The following is an 18,213-nucleotide window of genomic DNA, read 5'->3' on the forward strand; positions in this document are numbered from 1 at the left end:
TCTACACTTGAACATATTTAATGCTCAACACCAGTCCTTGTGATGAGGCTTCTCCATTCGCTACTGGGTTGTCAGAAGATCATTCTCTAGTGGATTCCTCAGGAAGGGACCGTGGGAACAATATTTCCTGAGTATTCATGTGTTCGTAACTGTTTTTCCTTGGCTTTTGTGCTTGAAGATTGGTTTGATTGGATACAGTATCCTTGGCTCACATTTTCTGCACTCGTATATCTTAAATACATTGCTCCATTGTTTTCTCATAAGGTCTTGCTGTTCATGAAGTGTGATGTTATATTAGCTATCTATTGCTGCAAAATAAATTACTCCCAAGCTTAGTCACATAAAACAATAAATATTTGTCATCTCTTGTTTGCTCTGGGTCAGGAATTTAGGAATGGCTTAGCTAAGATGGTCTGCTTCCTCTGGACTCTCCATCAGCTTGGCCTTTGAATCTTCTGTCTTCTTTACATCCAGTGTTTGTGCTCTGCCCGGTTTGGATTCTGTCCCTCTGGATTCAAGTCTTTTCATTAGGTATTTATTAGATGTTCAATGGCTTGTGTTGGCACAGCATCCTCTGCTGTGGGTCAGGGTCAGTGGAAAGCAGAATCCAAGACTCTGAGATTTGCATGCAGAAGGTTTATCAGAGAGTACTCTCAGGGACGACACCTGTAAAGGATAAGGAACGTTAGACCTAGGCAGACAGAGAAGGTAAGCTGTGATGACATCGCACAGAGACTTCAGCTGATCCCACAGGACACTCTGCAGCTGGGCTGGCTGTTTACAGTCGCCTCAGATGAAGCAAGTTGGCCAGGCCTTTGTGTCTCTACATCAGCCAGCCTTTGGAATAGGCCTTCCTTTCCCCACTGATCTGCCATGCCACCTCTGTCCTGTGTCAGAGCTCCATATACACGTGGGTCTATTCTAAGCTCTAACCTCCATTTCATTGGTCAGTTTCTCTATTCAGCATCAATACCACCCTCTCCATTGCTCCAACTTCATAATTCCTGATATCTGGTAGGACAGTCCTCTCTATTTTTCTTCATTAGCATTTCAACTATTCTGAGCCCTTTGTTCTTCCATATAAATTTTAGAGTAAGCTCATTAATATTGGTTTTCAAACAACTAAAATTGGTGATCTTGGAGAAGGGTTACCTAACTGATTTTTCACACCAGTAGATTAGGTTGCATAGGAAGTAATTGCTTTCTAGGAGTTGATTTTACTGTCTTTTATAAATGTACATACACACTAGTGTTGCTGGATTTAGCAGAAAGAAAAACAGGTTGCCGCAATTAAATTTGAATTCCAGATAAACAATATGGGACACATTTATACTTTAAAAATTATTCATTTTTTTATCTGAAATTTAAATTTAACTAGGCATCTTGTACTTCATCTGACAAGCCTAATTTACATCCCTCTCTGTCTCTCTCTCAGATATACACACACACACACATACACATACCTAAACAGCCATTTTGCCTACTTTTCTCTGGATCCTCTATATATGAGACAACCACCTTACCAAGACAACATTGCTATCCGCAATATTTTTCAATAGCATGTCACTCAAAATGGATAATTGAGTTCTGTACTTTTGTCAATGGAAAACAACAACAACAAAAACAGTATATGTTATCTATAAAACAAGGGGAAAATTCTTTTCCACATGGGAAATGCCCAGGCACAAATGGGGCAAAATAAAAATTCGGTATCCCCACAGATCCAGGGCTCAGCCTTACACTTTAGACCTCTGCAAAGGACCCTACCCTTTGAGATCCAGAAAGTATTTGTATACACCCCAGCCTTGGTCAGGGGCAGGGTTTTTATGAGATGGATGGCAGACCCACCTGGGACTGTGGGGAGGAAACTTCCAGTGGGACCAACAGCAGTTCCCATTCTCCTTGAGCAGATCTTGCGAACACTGAAGGGCTATGATTCCTACAACTCCCTGCTGCTGCCTCCCCGCCTTCCAGGGGAAAACCTGCCCCCAGAGGTGTATGAATACTTTAAGGAGATGAAGAGGTCAAAAGAGGAGCAGATGAAGATGAAATATCTGGAGAGTCTGGCGCAGGAGAACGGTGAGAACTCAACAGTTCTGGAGCCCGTGGCTCCAGCCACTCCCCTGGCTTCTTTGAATTATCTCTGCTGGGAGACGAACCAGTTACTGAGCACCTTATGGATTTCATTTCTAACCCTTGCAAAATGGTCCTGTTGTCCCCATTTTAGGGATGCAGAGATGGGGACACATTCTGCTCTCACTAGAGTCTGGTGGGGAGTTAAGACTTAAAAACAGCTAATTCAGATATAGAAGGACACTTGCTAGATACCAAGCCCTGTGCTGAGGGCTTCACACATAGAGATGAGAGAGGAAGCACTGAGAAGCCAGATCCACAGATTTAAGTGGCAGAATCAGGACTCAAGCCCAGGTCTCTCTGACTCTGGAGTCCACGACAATAACCACTCCACAGCCTCCACATCTGTGCCTAGGTAATGCAAGGTAATCCATCATGCGTGGTAGATGTTGGTGCCCTACAAGAGGTAGGGGTGGGAGTTCACATGAGGAAAGACCCTCGATGGTCCTCAAGGCCAAAACTCAATCACAAAGCTGGACTGTGCTCTTACGATCTTGCCCTTTCTTGCCCAGCACCCCAGAGTTATCCATCATCCACCCAGGATCCCCCCTTGTGTGCACTCGAGCATCAAGGTTCCAGGGAGACCTATGGGATCGTGTAGCTTGTTGGGGTGCTCACTTCTCTGCTTCCCTGTGCCCTCACCCTGGAAATTTGCCCTCCGTTCTTACTTGCCCTCTTCTTCTGCATAATAGTCATCATATGTATTTTCTTCACACTTGTCTCCCCTCTAGACAAGCCCCCATAAAGGCAGTGATCATGTCTTCCCCAATGTACACCCAGTGCATGGACCAGCACCTGATACATCATAGTGCCTGATAAATGTTTCTGTAAGAGTGAATGAATGAATGAATGAAGTCCATTTCTCCTGCCCTTGGACCTGTCTTGTTGTCTCTCAAGACAGAAGGTAGTCGGAGAACACTAATCGGCCCTAAAAGGAGAAGATGAGAGAAGAAGGCTGCCTGTCCACCCAGTCTCCTGGTTGTATTCATTGAGCATATTAGTTCACTAGAACTGCCACTGCAAATACCACAGACTGGGGGGCTTAACCACGCAAAACTTATTTTGTCATAATTCTGGAGGCTAGAAATCCAAGATCAAGGTGTTGGTGGAATTGTTTTCTACTGAACCTCCCTCCGTGGCTTGTAGATGCCTGTCTTCCCCCTGTGTGTTCACAAGGACTTCCCTCTGTGTGTCTGTGTCCTAATCTCTTCCTATAAGAACACCAGTGATATTGGACTATGGATGGCTTAGGACACTCATTTTAACTTAATTACCTCTTGAAAGGCCCTAACTTCAAATAGTCACATTCTGGGATACTGGGGCAGGGAGTGGAGTGTGGCACGGGGGTGGTGCTTAGGACTTCAGCAAATGAACTTTATGGGAACCAGTTCAGCCCATAACAAGCACCCACTATGTTCCAAGCACTGAGCTGAAGTGCTAGAAGAAAGATCAATGAAATCAGCCCCTACCTTTGAGAGCTCAAAGTCAGGGAGGGGTGGGGGGATAGACATTTAAACTCAGGACTGCCTAGTGGCCTGAGGCAGAGAGTCACGAGGGTCTGCAGTGTAAAGAGGACTTAGTGAGAGCTGAGAAGGGCCCATCGCTCTCATCCCTGTCCTACACGCCTTGGTTGTGGGTTCATTTTTCCATTTGGCCCATGGAAAGGTGATCTAGAGCCAGGACCTGAGGGTCAGTAGAAGTCCAGGGAGGCGCTCCCTCTGCTTCTCACCAGCACCTCTCTGAGCATCTGCTTACTCTGCTGTCACAGAGTACACATCCTTCTCTGCTTCCAAACCACATCCAGGGAAGGCCAGCAGCTACAAGTCATGTTATTGCCATTCCCAGGAGAGCTACAACCTCTCTGACTCAAATTCAAAATTAAACAAAGAAGGTGTCTTGGCTCCAGGGTAGAGCTGGGTCACCTTGTACAATGACATCCCAATGTACCCACTGAAACTCTGTGGAATAGGGGCATTGACGGTGGTGCGGGGCAGATAAAGTAGTAGATGTGCTCAACAATGACATGGAGAGATGTTCATGATAAATTAAGGGGGAATGCAGGCTACAAATTGGTATGTGTATAGTATGATCCCAACTTTAGTTTTGAAAAATTAAAAATCTGAGAGGGGGCTTCCCTGGTGGCGCAGTGGTTGAGAGTCCGCCTGCCGATGCAGGGGACACGAGTTTGTGCCCCGGTCCGGGAAGATCCCACATGCCGCAGAGCGGCTGGGCCCATGAGCCATGGCCGCTGAGTCTGCACATCCGGAGCCTGTGCTCCGCAACGGGAGAGGCCGCAACAGTGAGAGGCCCGCGTACTGGAAAAAAAAAAAAAAAAAAATCTGAGAGGTTGCCACTCTCCTATACTGGTATCATAAAATGAAGCTGCTGTTCCTCTATCACCATTTCTTTGTCTATCTATATTTCTTTCTGTAGCTAAATTTTATCATTTTTGCTCTTTTGAATTTCCAAAATTTTCTAAACCAAATGTATAATTTTGGTATGTATTTTTTCATGTTAAAATGTAGAAACACTCTGGGCAGAGAAATTTAACAGCAGACTGACTGCAGTTCTTGTTTATTGGGGTCAGATAGTCCAGGGTGATGGTAACCAGTTCAGTGATTCTCCTCTTTGTCTCTCTTCCCTTTTCTGCCCTATCTCCCTTGTCCTCCTCCCAACTCTTCCTGTGTGTTTCCATCCTTTGCTCCCTGGCAGAAGAGGACGATGGTCCCTTGTCAGAACAGGGAACCTCTGCCAGCACAAAGAGGACCTCGCTTAGCCGAGAGATCTCTGACACATCCAGCCTGGAAGAGCGGCATATCCCAATGGTCAAGTCCAAGACCTACCCAGATGAAGAGGAGGATGAAGAAAGCCTGGAAAAAGTCATGTTTCCAAGTAACCAAGCATTTTAATGTTGGGGTATCTGCTCTCTCTAAGCAAAAGTGGGAAGGCTGTTCAGTGCCTTTCACCTTTCTCCATAAAATGCATCTTTCTAGCACTATTATGTATTAATTCTACAATATGAATATGCCATCATTTATTTAGTCATTTCCCTTACTGTTGCATATTCAGCTAGTTTCCAATATTATTTTTCAGGAGAAGAGATTCCCCAAAGTGGGATTAAGAATCAAAGAGTATCTTTATTTTCAATTGTAGTAGCTACGGGCAGATTATTAGCCAAAATGGGCACTTCCGTGCACTACAGGGGGAGTGAGGCAACATCTGCAGCAGATTACGTTTATTTTAAAATAGGATGTTTACTAAGAAAAAGTCGTCCCCACTTCCTTCAGAGCCCAGGTGAGTTCTGGGTGTGTCCGCATGTATGTGCATGCACACACGCACACATGTATATTTAATTTGCAGCTGACAAGATTCAGAGCATTGACAGCCACTTTCCAGAGGAGGTTGGGGAAGTAGAGAACAACCCAGTGAGCAAGGCCATTGCTCGCCACCTGGGCATTGACATTTCTGCAGAAGGCCGCATGGCCAAGAACCGGAAAGGCATCGCTATCATCATCCATGGGACGCCCTTGTCAGGTATGCACAGCCCTGAGGGGTTTATGGTGAAGTTTGCACATGTAATTTTTTTTTTTTAACCTCTGGATGATGCCTTTTCTTTTTTTTTAAATTTATTTATTTTTGGCTGCGTTGGGTCTTTGTTGCTGCATGTAGGCTTTCTCTAGTTGCGGCTAGTGGGGGCTGCTCTCTGTTGTGGTGCACGGGCTTCTCATTGCGGTGGCTCCTCTTGTTGCAGAGCGCAAGCTCTAGGTGCACGGGCTTCGGTAATTGTGGCACGTGGGCTCAGTAGTTGTGGCTTGCATGCTCTAGAGCGCAGGCTCAGTAGTTGTGGCTTGCATGCTCTAGAGCGCAGGCTCAGTAGTTGTGGCGCACGGGCTTAGTTGCTCTGCAGCATGTGGGATCTTCCCGGACCAGGTCTTGAACCCGTGTCCCCTGCAGTGGCAGGTGTATTCTTAAGCACTGCGCCACCAGGGAAGTCCTGCATGTGTAATTTTTGAGGCAGTAAAGGACTCTTCTGTTTGAAATTTATATACCAAAGGATTATCCCCAAATTGTTAAATTGCCAACTTCAGAGATATGGAGTTAGAGAAAGAGCAGGGACACCTCATTCTTAATTAATACATCTCTGAATAGTTGGAGCTTGCATTCTTTCAATAATTTAATAACATTAAAATATTAAAGAAAAATCCAAGACATTAAGTTATTTAAAAAGAGAAGGGGGGGCTTCCCTGGTGGCGCAGTGGTTGAGAATCTGCCTGCCAATGCAGGGGACATGGGTTCAAGCCCTGGTCTGGGGAGATCCCACATGCCGTGGAGCAGCTGGGCCCGTGAGCCACAATTACTGAGCCTGCGCGTACAGTTACTGAGCTTGCGCGTCTGGAGCCTGTGCTCCGCAACAAGAGAGGCCGCGATAGTGAGAGCTCTGCACACCACGATGAAGAGTGGCCCCCGCTTGCCACAGCTAGAGAAAGCCCTGGCACAGAAATGAAGACCCAACACAGCCATAAATAAATAAATTTTAAAATTCACAACATATGTCAATATTTTTTAAAAAAAGAGAGAGGGGAAGAATATGTGCAAACTCTTTGGCCTGGCAGTATTACTTCTAAAACTTTATCTTAGGAAAATAATCACGTCGACAAAGATTAACTGCATGAGTGTTCACTGCAGCATTGCTGACCATACTAAAAATCTGGGAGCACTTGAAGCATTCGATATGCGGGACTAGTTAATTAAGCCATAGTATATTCATGCAGTGAATTATATCGCCATTAAAAACAGTGTCTTGGGGCTTCCCTGGTGGCGCAGTGGTTGAGAATCTGCCTGCTAATGCAGGGGACACAGGTTCGAGCCCTGGTCTGGGAGGATCCCATACGCCGCGGAGCACCTAGGCCCGTGAGCCACAACTACTGAGCCTGCGCATCTGGAGCCTGTGCTCCGCAACAAGAGAGGCCGTGACAGTGAGAGGCCCGCGCACCGCGATGAAGAGTGGCCCCCACTTGCTACAACTAGAGAAAGCCCTCGCACAGAAACGAAGACCCAACACAGCAAAAATAAATAAATAAATTACTAAAACTCCTACCCCCAGCATCTTCTTTAAAAACAAAAAAAAAAACAAAAAAAAAAAAACAGTGTCTTGTACACCCATTTTCATAGCAGCATTATTCACAATAACGAAAAGGTAGAAACAGCCCAAGTATCCATTGATGGATGAGTGGATAAACTAAATGTGGTATAATGGGATCTTTTTCACCCACAGAAGGAAGGAAATCCTCACACATGCTACAACATAGGTGAAACTTGAAGACATTATGCTAAGTGAAATAAGCTAGACATAAAAGAACAACTACTATATGATTCCATTTACATAAGGTACCTAGAGTCATATTCATAGAGACATGAAGTAGAATGGTGGTTTCCAGGGGCTGAGAAAAGGGAGGAATGAGAGGTTATTGTTTACTGGGTAAAGAGTTTCCACTTGGGAAGATGAAAACGTGCTGGAGATGGATGGAGGTGATGGTTGCACAGCAATGTGAATATCCTTAGCAGCTGAGCTGTACACTTAAAAACAGTTAAAATGGTAAATTTTGTATGTATACTATCACAATAAAAAAGTACCATAGAAGTGTATTGAATGAATAGAAAAATGCTCATGATATATATCGTTTTAAGTGAGAAAAAACATGCCATGCTTACAATCTGTTATCTATATTAATATCCTATTGCTACTGTAACAAATAACTACAAATTTAGTGACTTTAAAAAATGCAAATTTACTTTCTTAGAATTCTGGAGGTCAGAAGTCTAAAATGGGTCAACAGGGCTGCATCCTTTCTCAAGGCTATAGAGGAGAATCCATTTCCTTGCCTTTTCTTGCTTCTAGAAACATTATCTTCATTCCCTGGGTCATGGCCCCTTCCTCCATCTTCAAAACCAGCATCATAACATCTTGTAGTCTGTCTGTCTGTCTGTCTCGTCTCTCTCTCTCACTCTCTGTCTGTCTCTCTCTTTGCTTTCATCATCGTATCACCTGTTCTTATTCTGAGCATCCTGCTTCTCTTATAAGGACCCTTGTTATTACATTGGGCCCACCCAGATAATCCAGGGCAATCTCCAACATCAAGATTCTTAATCATACCTGCGAAGTCCCTTTAACATATAAGGTAACATATTCACAGGTTCCAGGGATTGGAATGTGGACATCTGAGTGGGGGAGGCATTATTCAACCTACCACATAACCCATTCTTTTTTTATAAGAAATATGAATAAAATAGTTACATACGCATACTGAGCAGCCATATGCTAACTGTAGTCTCTCTGGAAGATCAAATTTCTTTTATCCCTGCTGTTATTTCTGAATTTTCTGCTTTCTTTTTAATAAGCAGGTATTTTGAATGAGAAAAAAACATCAACACAAGTTATTCTTTAAACCAAAAAAGTCTCTTCCCATTAGAATCAGAGACAGTAAAAGCTACAAAATTTTTAAAGCTCATCTGATAGAATCACTTTTTAAGCCGAGGAGAAAATCCAGAGGGGACGTGGGTTGCCATAGCACAGAGCTCATCAGGGGTAGAATTAGGACCAGAATCCACAGTCCTAACTCCCGGCTCAGGTCTTGCCTCTCTTTTCTGCTGCCGCCTCTGGCCACACGAGAGACTTAGAGGCAGAGACTTTGGAGAGATCACTTTCCAGTAGCCTCTGTTATAGGAGCTTCTTCTGTCTAGGACACTGAGGAAATGAGAGCTGTGAAATTCAACCTCCTGACCTTTTTTAATAGGAAAGTCGGCCACCGCAGTCAGCATAGCCAAGTACTACAGTGCAGCCTGCCTGAACTTGGACTCCATTGTGCTGCAAGCCATCTCCGATGGCAGCAACATCGCAGGGATCCGGGCCCGTGAGCTCTGCATCAGGGCTGCCCTAGAGCAGTCCATGAAGGAAGAGGAGTCTGGTGAGAGCCATTTCCCCTGACTCTTTGTGGCCAAGTGGCCCTTACCCCACTGGTAATGCACCTTCTCAGTTTCCCCCACCGAGCTTTTCTCCACAGCCCCATTGAAGGCTGACTTATAACATGCTGCCAGTTAGCATCCCAGAGAATTCTCTCCACCAGACACCTGTGGCTCTCCTGACTGCCCAATGCACTTGGCACTGCAGGGAACAGGGCGACGGAAGAGATGTGGCCCACACCTTTGGGAGTGACCCCTGGAGGGGAGCAGACATGTGCTCATTCAGGGAAGAGGAAAATAATGTAACAGAACTACCAGCTTCTGTGAAAGACCAACTTTGGGATAGTTGGGTTCCAACAAGCATGATTTGGGGAAGTTTTCATGGAAGTAGGCTTTGAAGGAGGAGGAGAATGTTGACAGGCAAAGATGAAGATAAGGACATTCCAGGCCAAGAAAGCAGGGAAGCTGACAGTAAATTAAAGGTGGGAAGGCAGGTTAAGGCCAATCATAGTTGAATTTAATGCCAAGATTAGGAATTTCGATTTTATTTTGAAGGAAAAGAGGAGTTGGGCAGTTTTCACCCTATGGGAGAAATGGTCCGAAAGTTGCAGTAGGAAGGGAGCTCTAGTGATGTCTTGTAATGGAAGAGAGGTGAAGCTGAATATGAGTGGGGCTGCGCTGGCTGACCTGATAGCCGCCTGCATGGCAGGGAATTGAAGGAGGGGGAGGCATTCAAGATGATGTTCACACCAAGATTTCTGGTCACAGAAACCAGGAAGAGAGCAATGTCATTTACCAAGACAGGGAACATGGGAGGAAGATAAAGTTTACTGGAAAGGAAAATTAATTGAGTTTTTAAACCCCATAGTAGTGAGGCCTTACCTACCAGAGGTTAAGAATCCTGGCTCTTCCGGATCGTCTAAAGACATACAGGGCAGGAGGGTGGCTGCTCAGTGGGAAAATCTATCAAATATAATGAGAATACCTGCTCAGAGTAGAATCTTTTTTATATAAATACTTAGAACAACATGCCGTCATTCCTGATAGTGTCCCATGCCTGCTAGATGATAAAACTGGCTGGGGCTTTCAGGGATGTCACCTCCCCTTGATACCTCTGCATGGGATGCTTAGAGAAATGGAAGATTCTTTGCTGGGAAGATAAGAGAAACAGCTCTTCAGTGGTCTAGGGGAGAGAGAATAATTTTCTCTCTACTCTTCTGAGTTCTTGGCTGAGCCCCCCTGCAATAAAAGACAGATTAACAAGAGAAAAACAAACAAGTTTGTTAACATGTTTACCTCATGTACCGTGGGAGATACTCAGGGGAAAATGGATGGCTTTAGAATTCAGAAGTAAATACCACCTTAATAGGAAAAGGGAAGGGGGATGTAGTCCTCTTAGGGGAGGGAAAATGGTTTTTAGGAAAGATGAGGGACCCTTACAAGAACGGATGGGAGGTGTGGCTGTTTGTGATAAAGTCTTTCTGGGTGTAGTATGGACTTGAGTCTCCTCTCCTGTGATAAGAGTCCATCTCCCTAGTTGATGAAACTCTCTGGAAGGGGACTTGTGACAGTGGAGCTTCTTTTGGAGGTTCTGTCTTTGAGCAAATAAGGGGAGGTCAAGGAAAGCCACTCCCTGCATTTACTGTGTTTCAGGTGCCTACAGCTCAAAATAACCAATATGCCAAAGCAGCATATTTTGAGGTGGCATATCCTGAACTCCTGTAGTCATATTTTGGGGTGGCATATTCTGATACCATTTAGTGGGAACCCCAGGCTGCATCACAATTCCAGTTCTCTTAGATTTTTTGTTTCCTTTTCTGTCAAATAAACTGCATTTCACAGAAGTCTTTGGAGCTGTGTTGACATCTCGTGACAAATCATGTATTTGAGCTCCCTGAGAAAGTAATGTCAAGCTAAAAGCTTAATAACTGGGGGAGACTTCCTCAACAAGGTGAGGGGTGCAGCCACTGGAGTAGAGGAAATCAGCCCAGAAAGTTCCAGAAAGAGAGGAGAGGGATGGATAGGGCAGGATGGGAACTTGGGGAACACTTCACATTTTAGGAGGAGGTGGGGGCAGGGGGAGAAGCCAGGGGAGGCGGAGAAGGCAGAGTGAGGGTCAGAAGGGTGGGCAGTCAGGAGAGCTACAGGCGGGACGGGGCCAGAAGGACTTTCGCATCTCTGCGGAGCCCTGGTTGGAGTCTGGGAGACCCTTCCCGCTTTATTTTCCTCATAGCCCTTACCCCTAGTTAACAGACTGTTTATTTTATTTACTTATTTTATTGTCTGCCTCCTCCACGCCACCCCCGCCCCGGCCAAGAATGTGAGCTTCGGAGAGCAGAGATTTGTGTTAGTTTTCGTCACTAATGTATTCCAGGCATCTAGACTAGTGCTTGGCACATAGTAGACACACAGTAAAGATTTGTAAAAATGTGTTAAATCAGTAAGTGAATATAATCGGAGGTGGCTGAAGGTTCAGATAGAATGAGCCCTGAGAAGAGGGCTGCTGTAGTTCACAGTTCGGAGGTCACTGGCGACTTTGGAGAAAACCCTCTCAGTGACGGAGTCAAACCCAGACCTGCATTTGCTGTTTGCTGTGGAGTCAGCAGGCTGTACTGAAGTGACCAGTCTAAACCTGTCTGTCCCACGCAGGACCCACCGGCCCCTTGAAATGTGCCTAGTCCAAACTGAGATGTGCTCTCAGTATACAATACATGCTGGGTTTTGAAGATGCAGTAAGAAAAAAGACTGTAAAACAACACAATAATCATTGTGGTAGGTTTCCGGGGCAGTCAGGACTGTAGTGTACCAGCAGTTTCAGAGATGATTACCCTCTGTGTTGGAAGAGAAAGTGGGGGAGAGTATCGTGGGATCCCCTGGGAAGATGAGCAGTGAAGAGCCCGGGGCACCAGGCCAGGCTCTGCACACACCCGTCGTCATCATCCGTCCTTAGTGGGTGGAGCCTCTTCTCTCAGCCCTGCCAAGCCAGCTGCAGGTGGAGATGGCTTTGTAGTCTTCAAAAGAATCACACTATGTTTCAACTTGCCATCCTCGCTATTATTTCCTTATTATCCTAAGGTGACTTTTAATATAAACCCTCTCTCTCTGTGTAGCCCAGGAGGCTGTTGCTTTGAGCCAAAATGCCATGGGACAGTTACGACTGAGCAGTGAGACCCTGGGGATGTTAACTTCAGAATCCACTCTGGTAACTCCCGAAATTAAATCTGCCAAGCCTGTGCGTGGGAGTGTGCTCATCACCAAAGGCAAAGCAGACAGCCACAGCTCTGTGTCTCAGAAGCAGCATCACCACCCCTCATCCGAAACACCACAGGTACAAATCAGGGCTCCCGGGAGGAAGGTTGGGATTTTTCCTTCCCGCTCCCCCTCTTCTCTTTTTTCTCCTCCTCCTCGGCATCTTGCATCCAGGTTAGCACAACTTCATTCCTACAGGTGCCCTTGCCAGGCAGGCCTGAGTACTGTCCCTGTACCACTCCTGAACGGAGTGTTCATCTAGCAGGTGTGAACCAAGTACCTTTAATGTTATAGGCATTGGGTTGGGTGCTGGCAAAGTGAAGATAAATAAAGCAAAATTCTTTCACTCAAGCTGCACTAGGAGTCTGATAAGCGTGATAACCACACATTCAAATATATGCAATAAAAAGAGATAGATGACAAAAGAGGTGTGTAAAAAGAATTAGGTTGAACCATATGAAACTGCCAATATTAAACCACTCGGGAACTCTACTGCAGCAATTTCATATGGCTCAAACTACTACTAAAGGCATGTGAAGGATGGAACCATGAATATAAGTTGTGGGAGAGCAGCAGGGGAGTCTTGGAAAGTCATAAAGAAGCCAGAGAGTTTGAGTCACATGCCGAGGGACTTCAGAAACAATCTCAGGAGGTGAGATGAATAGTAGGTGCTGAAGTCAGAGACAGTGGGTGGCGCAGTGAGAGACAGGTGGGTGATGAGTTGTGAGTGGGAAAGCCGAGTCAAATGAGTATAGGCTTCTAAGATATTTGAAGAAAAGGGAAAAAAGATCAAGTAGTCATCAGAGGAGCAAACCCAGAGTCAATGAGTTCTTTCTCTGAAAGGAGGTGGAGGCACAACGAAGTCTATTAAGATAGCTCCTGGAGAAGTATAAGGTGATGATCTACCCAAGAGGGAGTGAGATTCCAGGAAGAAACAGGGAGGGCAGGATTAAGCATAGTTGAGGAAGTTGGGAGCCATCTTCCTCTAGAGTCAATAAAGGTGAAAGTAGATACAGCTACTTGTAGGGGTACCGGGGTGGAAAATGGAGGTTGGAGAAGGTCTTGCTGAATGGCCCTAAGATGTATGCAGGATGCATGGTCTTTGCGGGCAGTGTTGAGGAAGTTGGGTTGCATAGCATGCTTGAGAAGAATGATAAAGAAAGCACTGATGTGTCCACTGTGAAGACAGAACCAGAAATTGGTGGTGGACAAAAGAAAAGATAGTTGAGAGTGCTGATTGCCCAGGCAAGATGTGAAGCCATAACTTCACGCTTGTAAGATTTCCCTAAGCAGCCCCTGGCAGCCCTTATTCAGAGGCAGAGAGAGAAGTTGTCATCATTGCAGGTGTGGGGGTGTGCTCGGAACAAGGGTCAAGGGAGTTGAGAGTCGCATCAGTATAGGAAATCTGGCCTAGGTAGAGAAGGAATTAAAAGAAGGACAATAGAATGGGAGAAATAGGAAGAGTAAAAGGGTCTGTGGCTCTTGCTTCAGTCTGAGAGTGCTGTATAGGGGGAGTGGGAGAGGTAGACATTTCAGAGAAGGTTGCTGAGGTGAATGGAGCAGAGGAGAGGAGAATCACACGTGTTGGATGGGGCAGGTCAGTGGCGGGTTGGTGGGGTAAGTAGAGCACTGGATGGGGCATGTGGACAGAGTGGAGGTGAAGGTCTTCATGTAAGAGGAGGTATGCTCGTTGGATGGGGCATCCATGGGGTGGGATTTATGCCAGATGATGTCACATGATCTTCACTTCAGTTGCATGTTCTTCTAGCACCTTGAAAACTGAAACCGTTGACTCAGTTTCTTTTGGAGCATCATCCTTTTAATCCTCTTCTCCAAGATCTAATAGAATATTCTTCACTTAGATGTTTATGGATGAACTGAACCCATATATTTCTATTAAATACGGTATCATGGGAAATGATTTTCTTTGGTTTGTTTCTGCCAATCTGGATAGTAAAGTGAAGCTTTTTAGAACATATCAAAGGCAGCAGAAAATCCCAATTCTGACTCCTATCTAAATAGCAACTTAAAACCTGTTCAATATCACAGTAGAAATCAGAGTTCAAAGACCTTCCCCCACCCGCACTGCACATGTGTCTGCCAGCATTGCTCCAGTGTTACAGGATCAAGTGGTTTGGACAGCTGTCGCCTTGTCAGAGTGCTTTTCCTAGAGATGGCTGTTTGGTTTTCTTGAAGCTCTCCTAAAGCATGAACTCTTCAATGATGGAAATTTTAGTCATGGTGCAAATGGGAAGAAATGTATACTATGTCACATGATGAAGAAATGACCTATAATATAAGGTCATTCACCAGTTTGAAATCCTAATATTTTGAATATTTAATCCAACACCTTGACTCTTCAATTCCACGGCCTCCTCAGCTACTCACTACTGTGGTCATATTCTAGACCTTATTCACTGTGACCTGTAGACTTGTGATCTCTACATCACACATCCTACTTTTTGACAACCATCTTCTAACTTTCCAGATGACCTTTTCTGGTAAATAATGGGTCCCAATGAAACCTCCAGTTCACATCTTCACTGCCTACCGACCCCTTCATTTCCTTTCTTACTCAGTTTGGATTCATGGTCCATCACTATAGGTGCTCCCTTTCCCCTTCCCCTTCATCGTACTCTCAATTCTCCACCTCCTCCATGTAGGGCAGTTGAATGTAGCTAGAAAAAACATTCATCTTTCCTGAATGGTCTTAATTTAAATTTAAGACCACAGGGATTGGAACCAAGATGGTGGAGTAGAAGGACATGCTCTCACTCCCTCTTGCGAGAACACCAGAATCACAACTAGCTGCTGGACAATCATCAACAGGAGGACACTGGAACTCACCAAAATGATACCCCACATCCAAAGACAAAGGAGAAGCCACAATGAGACAGTAGGAGGGGCGCAATCACAATAAAATCAAGTCACATAACTGCTGGGTGGGTGACTCACAGACTGGAGAACACTTATACCACAGAAGTCCACCCACTGGAGTGAAGGTTCTGAGCCCCACCTCAGGCTTCCCAACCTGGGGGTCAGGCAACGGGAGGAGGAATTCCTAGAGAATCAGACTTTGAAGGCCACTGGGATTTGATTGCAGGACTTTGACAGGACTGGGGGAAACAGAGACTCCACTCTTGGAGGGCACACACAAAGTAGTGTGTGCATCAGGACTCAGGGGAAGGAGCAGTGACCCCATAGGAGACTGAACCTGACCTACCTGCTGGTGTTGGAGGGTCTCCTGCAGAGGCAGGGGCTAGATGTGGCTCACACTGAGGACAAGGACACTGGCAACAGAAGTTCTGGGAAGTACTGCTTGGCGTGAGCCCTCCCAGAGTCCGACACTAGCCCCACCAAAGAGCCTGGGTAGGCTCCAGTGTTGGCTCGCTTCAGGCCAAACAACCAATAGGGAGGGAACCCAGCCCCACCCATCAGCAGACAAGTGGATTAAAGTTTTACTGAGCTCCGCCCACCAGAGCAACAGTCAGCTCTACCCACCACCAGTCCCTCCTATCAGGAAACTTGCACAAGCCTCTTAGATAGCCTCATCCACCAGAGGGCAGAGAGCAGAAGCAAGAAGAACTACAATCCTGCACCCTGTGGAACAAAAACCACATTCACAGAACGATAGACAAGATGAAAAGGCAGAGGGCTATGTACCAGATGAAGGAACAAGATAAAACGCCAGAAAAACAACTACATGAAGTGGAGATAGGCAACCTTCCAGAAAAAGAATTCAGAATAACGATAGTGAAGATGATCCAGGACCTCGGAAAAAGAATGGAGGCAAAGATCGAGAAGATGTAAGAAATGTTTAACAAAGACCTAGAAGAATTAAAGAACAAACAAAAAGAGATGAACAGTACAATAACTGAAATGAAAAATACACTAGGAGGAATCAATAGCAGAATAACTGAGGCGGACGAACGGGTAAGTGACCTGGAAGACACAATGGTGGAATTCACTGCTGCAGAAGAGAATAAAGAAAAAAGAATGAAAAGAAATGAAGACAGCCTAAGAGACCTCTGGGACAACATTAAACGCAACAACATTCGCATTATAGGGGTGCCAGAAGGACGAGAGAGAGAAAGGACCAGAGAAAATATGTGAAGAGATTATAGTCGAAAACTTCCCTAACATGGTAAAGAAATAGCCACCAAGTCCAGGAAGCGCAGAGAGTCCCACACAGGATAAACCCAAGGAGAAACACGCTGAGACACATAGTAATCAAACCGGCAAAAATTAAAGACAAAGAAAAATTATTGAAAGCAGCAAGGGAAAAATGAAAAATAACATACAAGGGAACTCCTGTAAAGTTAACAGCTGATTTCTCAGTAGAAACTCTATAAACCAGAAGGGAGGGCATGATATACTTAAAGTGATGAAAGGAAAGAACCTACAACCAAGATTCCTCTACCTGGCAAGGATCTCATTCAGAATCGATGGAGAAATGAAAAGCTTTACAGACAAGCAAAAGCTAAGAGAATTCAGCACCACCAAACCAGCTCTACAACAAATGCTAAAGGAACTTGTCTAAGTGGGAAACACAAGTGAAGAAAAGGACCTACAAAAACAAACCCAATAGGAGCATACATATTGATAGTAATAGGCAATAGGAGCATACATATTGATAATCACCTTAAACATGAATGGATTAAATGCTCCAACCAAAAGACATGGGCTTGCTGAATGGATACAAAAACAAGACCCATATATATATATGCTGTCTACAAGAGACCCACTTGAGACCTGGAGACACATACAGACTGAAAGTGAGGGGATGGAAAAAGATATTCCATGAATATGGAAATCAAAAGAAAGCTGGAGTAGCATTACTCATATCAGTTAAAATAGACTTTAAAATAAAGAATGTTACAAGAGACAAGGAAGGACACTACATAATGATCAAGGGATCGATCCAAGAAGAAGATATAACAATTATAAATATGTATGCACCCAACATAGGAGCACCTCAATACATAAGGCAACTGCTAACAGCTATAAAAGAGGAAGTCGATGGTAACACAATATAATGGGGGACTTTAACACCTCACTTACACCAATGGACAGATCATCCAAAATGAAAATAAGTAAGGAAACAGAAGCTTTAAATGACACAATAGACCAGATAGATTTAATTGATATTTTTAGGACTTTCCATCCAAAAACAGCAGATTACATACTCTTCTCAAGTGCGCACGGAACATTCTCCAGGATAGATTACATCCTGGGTCACAAATCAAGCCTCAGTAAATTTAAGAAAATTGAAATCATATCAAGCATCTTTTCTGACCACAGCGCTATGAGATTAGAAATGAATTACAAGGAAAAAAACGTAAAAAAACAAACACATGGAAGCTAAACAATACACGACTAAAAAACCAAGAGACCACTGAAGAAATCAAAGAGGAAATCAAAAAATACCTAGAGACAAGTGACAATGAAAACATGACGACCCAAAACCTGTTGGATGCAGCAAAAGCAGTTCTAAGAAGGAAGTTTATAGCTATACAAGCCTGCGTCAAGAAACAAGAAAAATCTCAAATAAACAATCTAACCTTACACCTAAAAGAACTAGAGCAAGAAGAACAAACAAAACCCAAAGTAAGCAGAAGGAAAGAAATCATAAAGATCAGATCAGAAGTAAATGAAATAGAGACAAAGAAAACAATAACAAAGATCAATAAAACTAAAAGCTGGTTCTTGGAGAAATAAACAAAATTGACAAACCATTAGCCAGACTCATCAAGAAAAAGAGGGAGAGGACTCAAATCAATAAAATTAGAAATGAAAAAGGAGAAGTTACAACACACACTGCAGAAATACAAAGCATCCTAAGAGACTACTACAAACAACTCTATGCCAATA

At 44.4% G+C, this 18,213-nt stretch overlaps 1 protein-coding gene across 1 annotated transcript in view; it reads left to right on the forward strand.

Annotated features, from left to right (window-relative positions):
* Window positions 1–18,213, forward strand: part of HYDIN (HYDIN axonemal central pair apparatus protein) — a 431,085-nt gene that overhangs the window by 315,997 nt on the left and 96,875 nt on the right. Inside the window, exons 38-42 of the mRNA XM_024735584.1 lie at window positions 1,911–2,079; window positions 4,846–5,025; window positions 5,494–5,667; window positions 8,928–9,098; window positions 12,204–12,421. Of these exons, the coding sequence (XP_024591352.1) occupies window positions 1,911–2,079; window positions 4,846–5,025; window positions 5,494–5,667; window positions 8,928–9,098; window positions 12,204–12,421 (912 nt within the window). The remainder of the gene's footprint in view (window positions 1–1,910; window positions 2,080–4,845; window positions 5,026–5,493; window positions 5,668–8,927; window positions 9,099–12,203; window positions 12,422–18,213) is intronic.

The sequence above is a fragment of the Neophocaena asiaeorientalis genome, unplaced genomic scaffold (assembly GCF_003031525.2).
Source record: "Neophocaena asiaeorientalis asiaeorientalis breed wild unplaced genomic scaffold, Neophocaena_asiaeorientalis_V1.1 scaffold40, whole genome shotgun sequence".
Classification (NCBI taxonomy): Eukaryota; Metazoa; Chordata; class Mammalia; order Artiodactyla; family Phocoenidae; genus Neophocaena; species Neophocaena asiaeorientalis.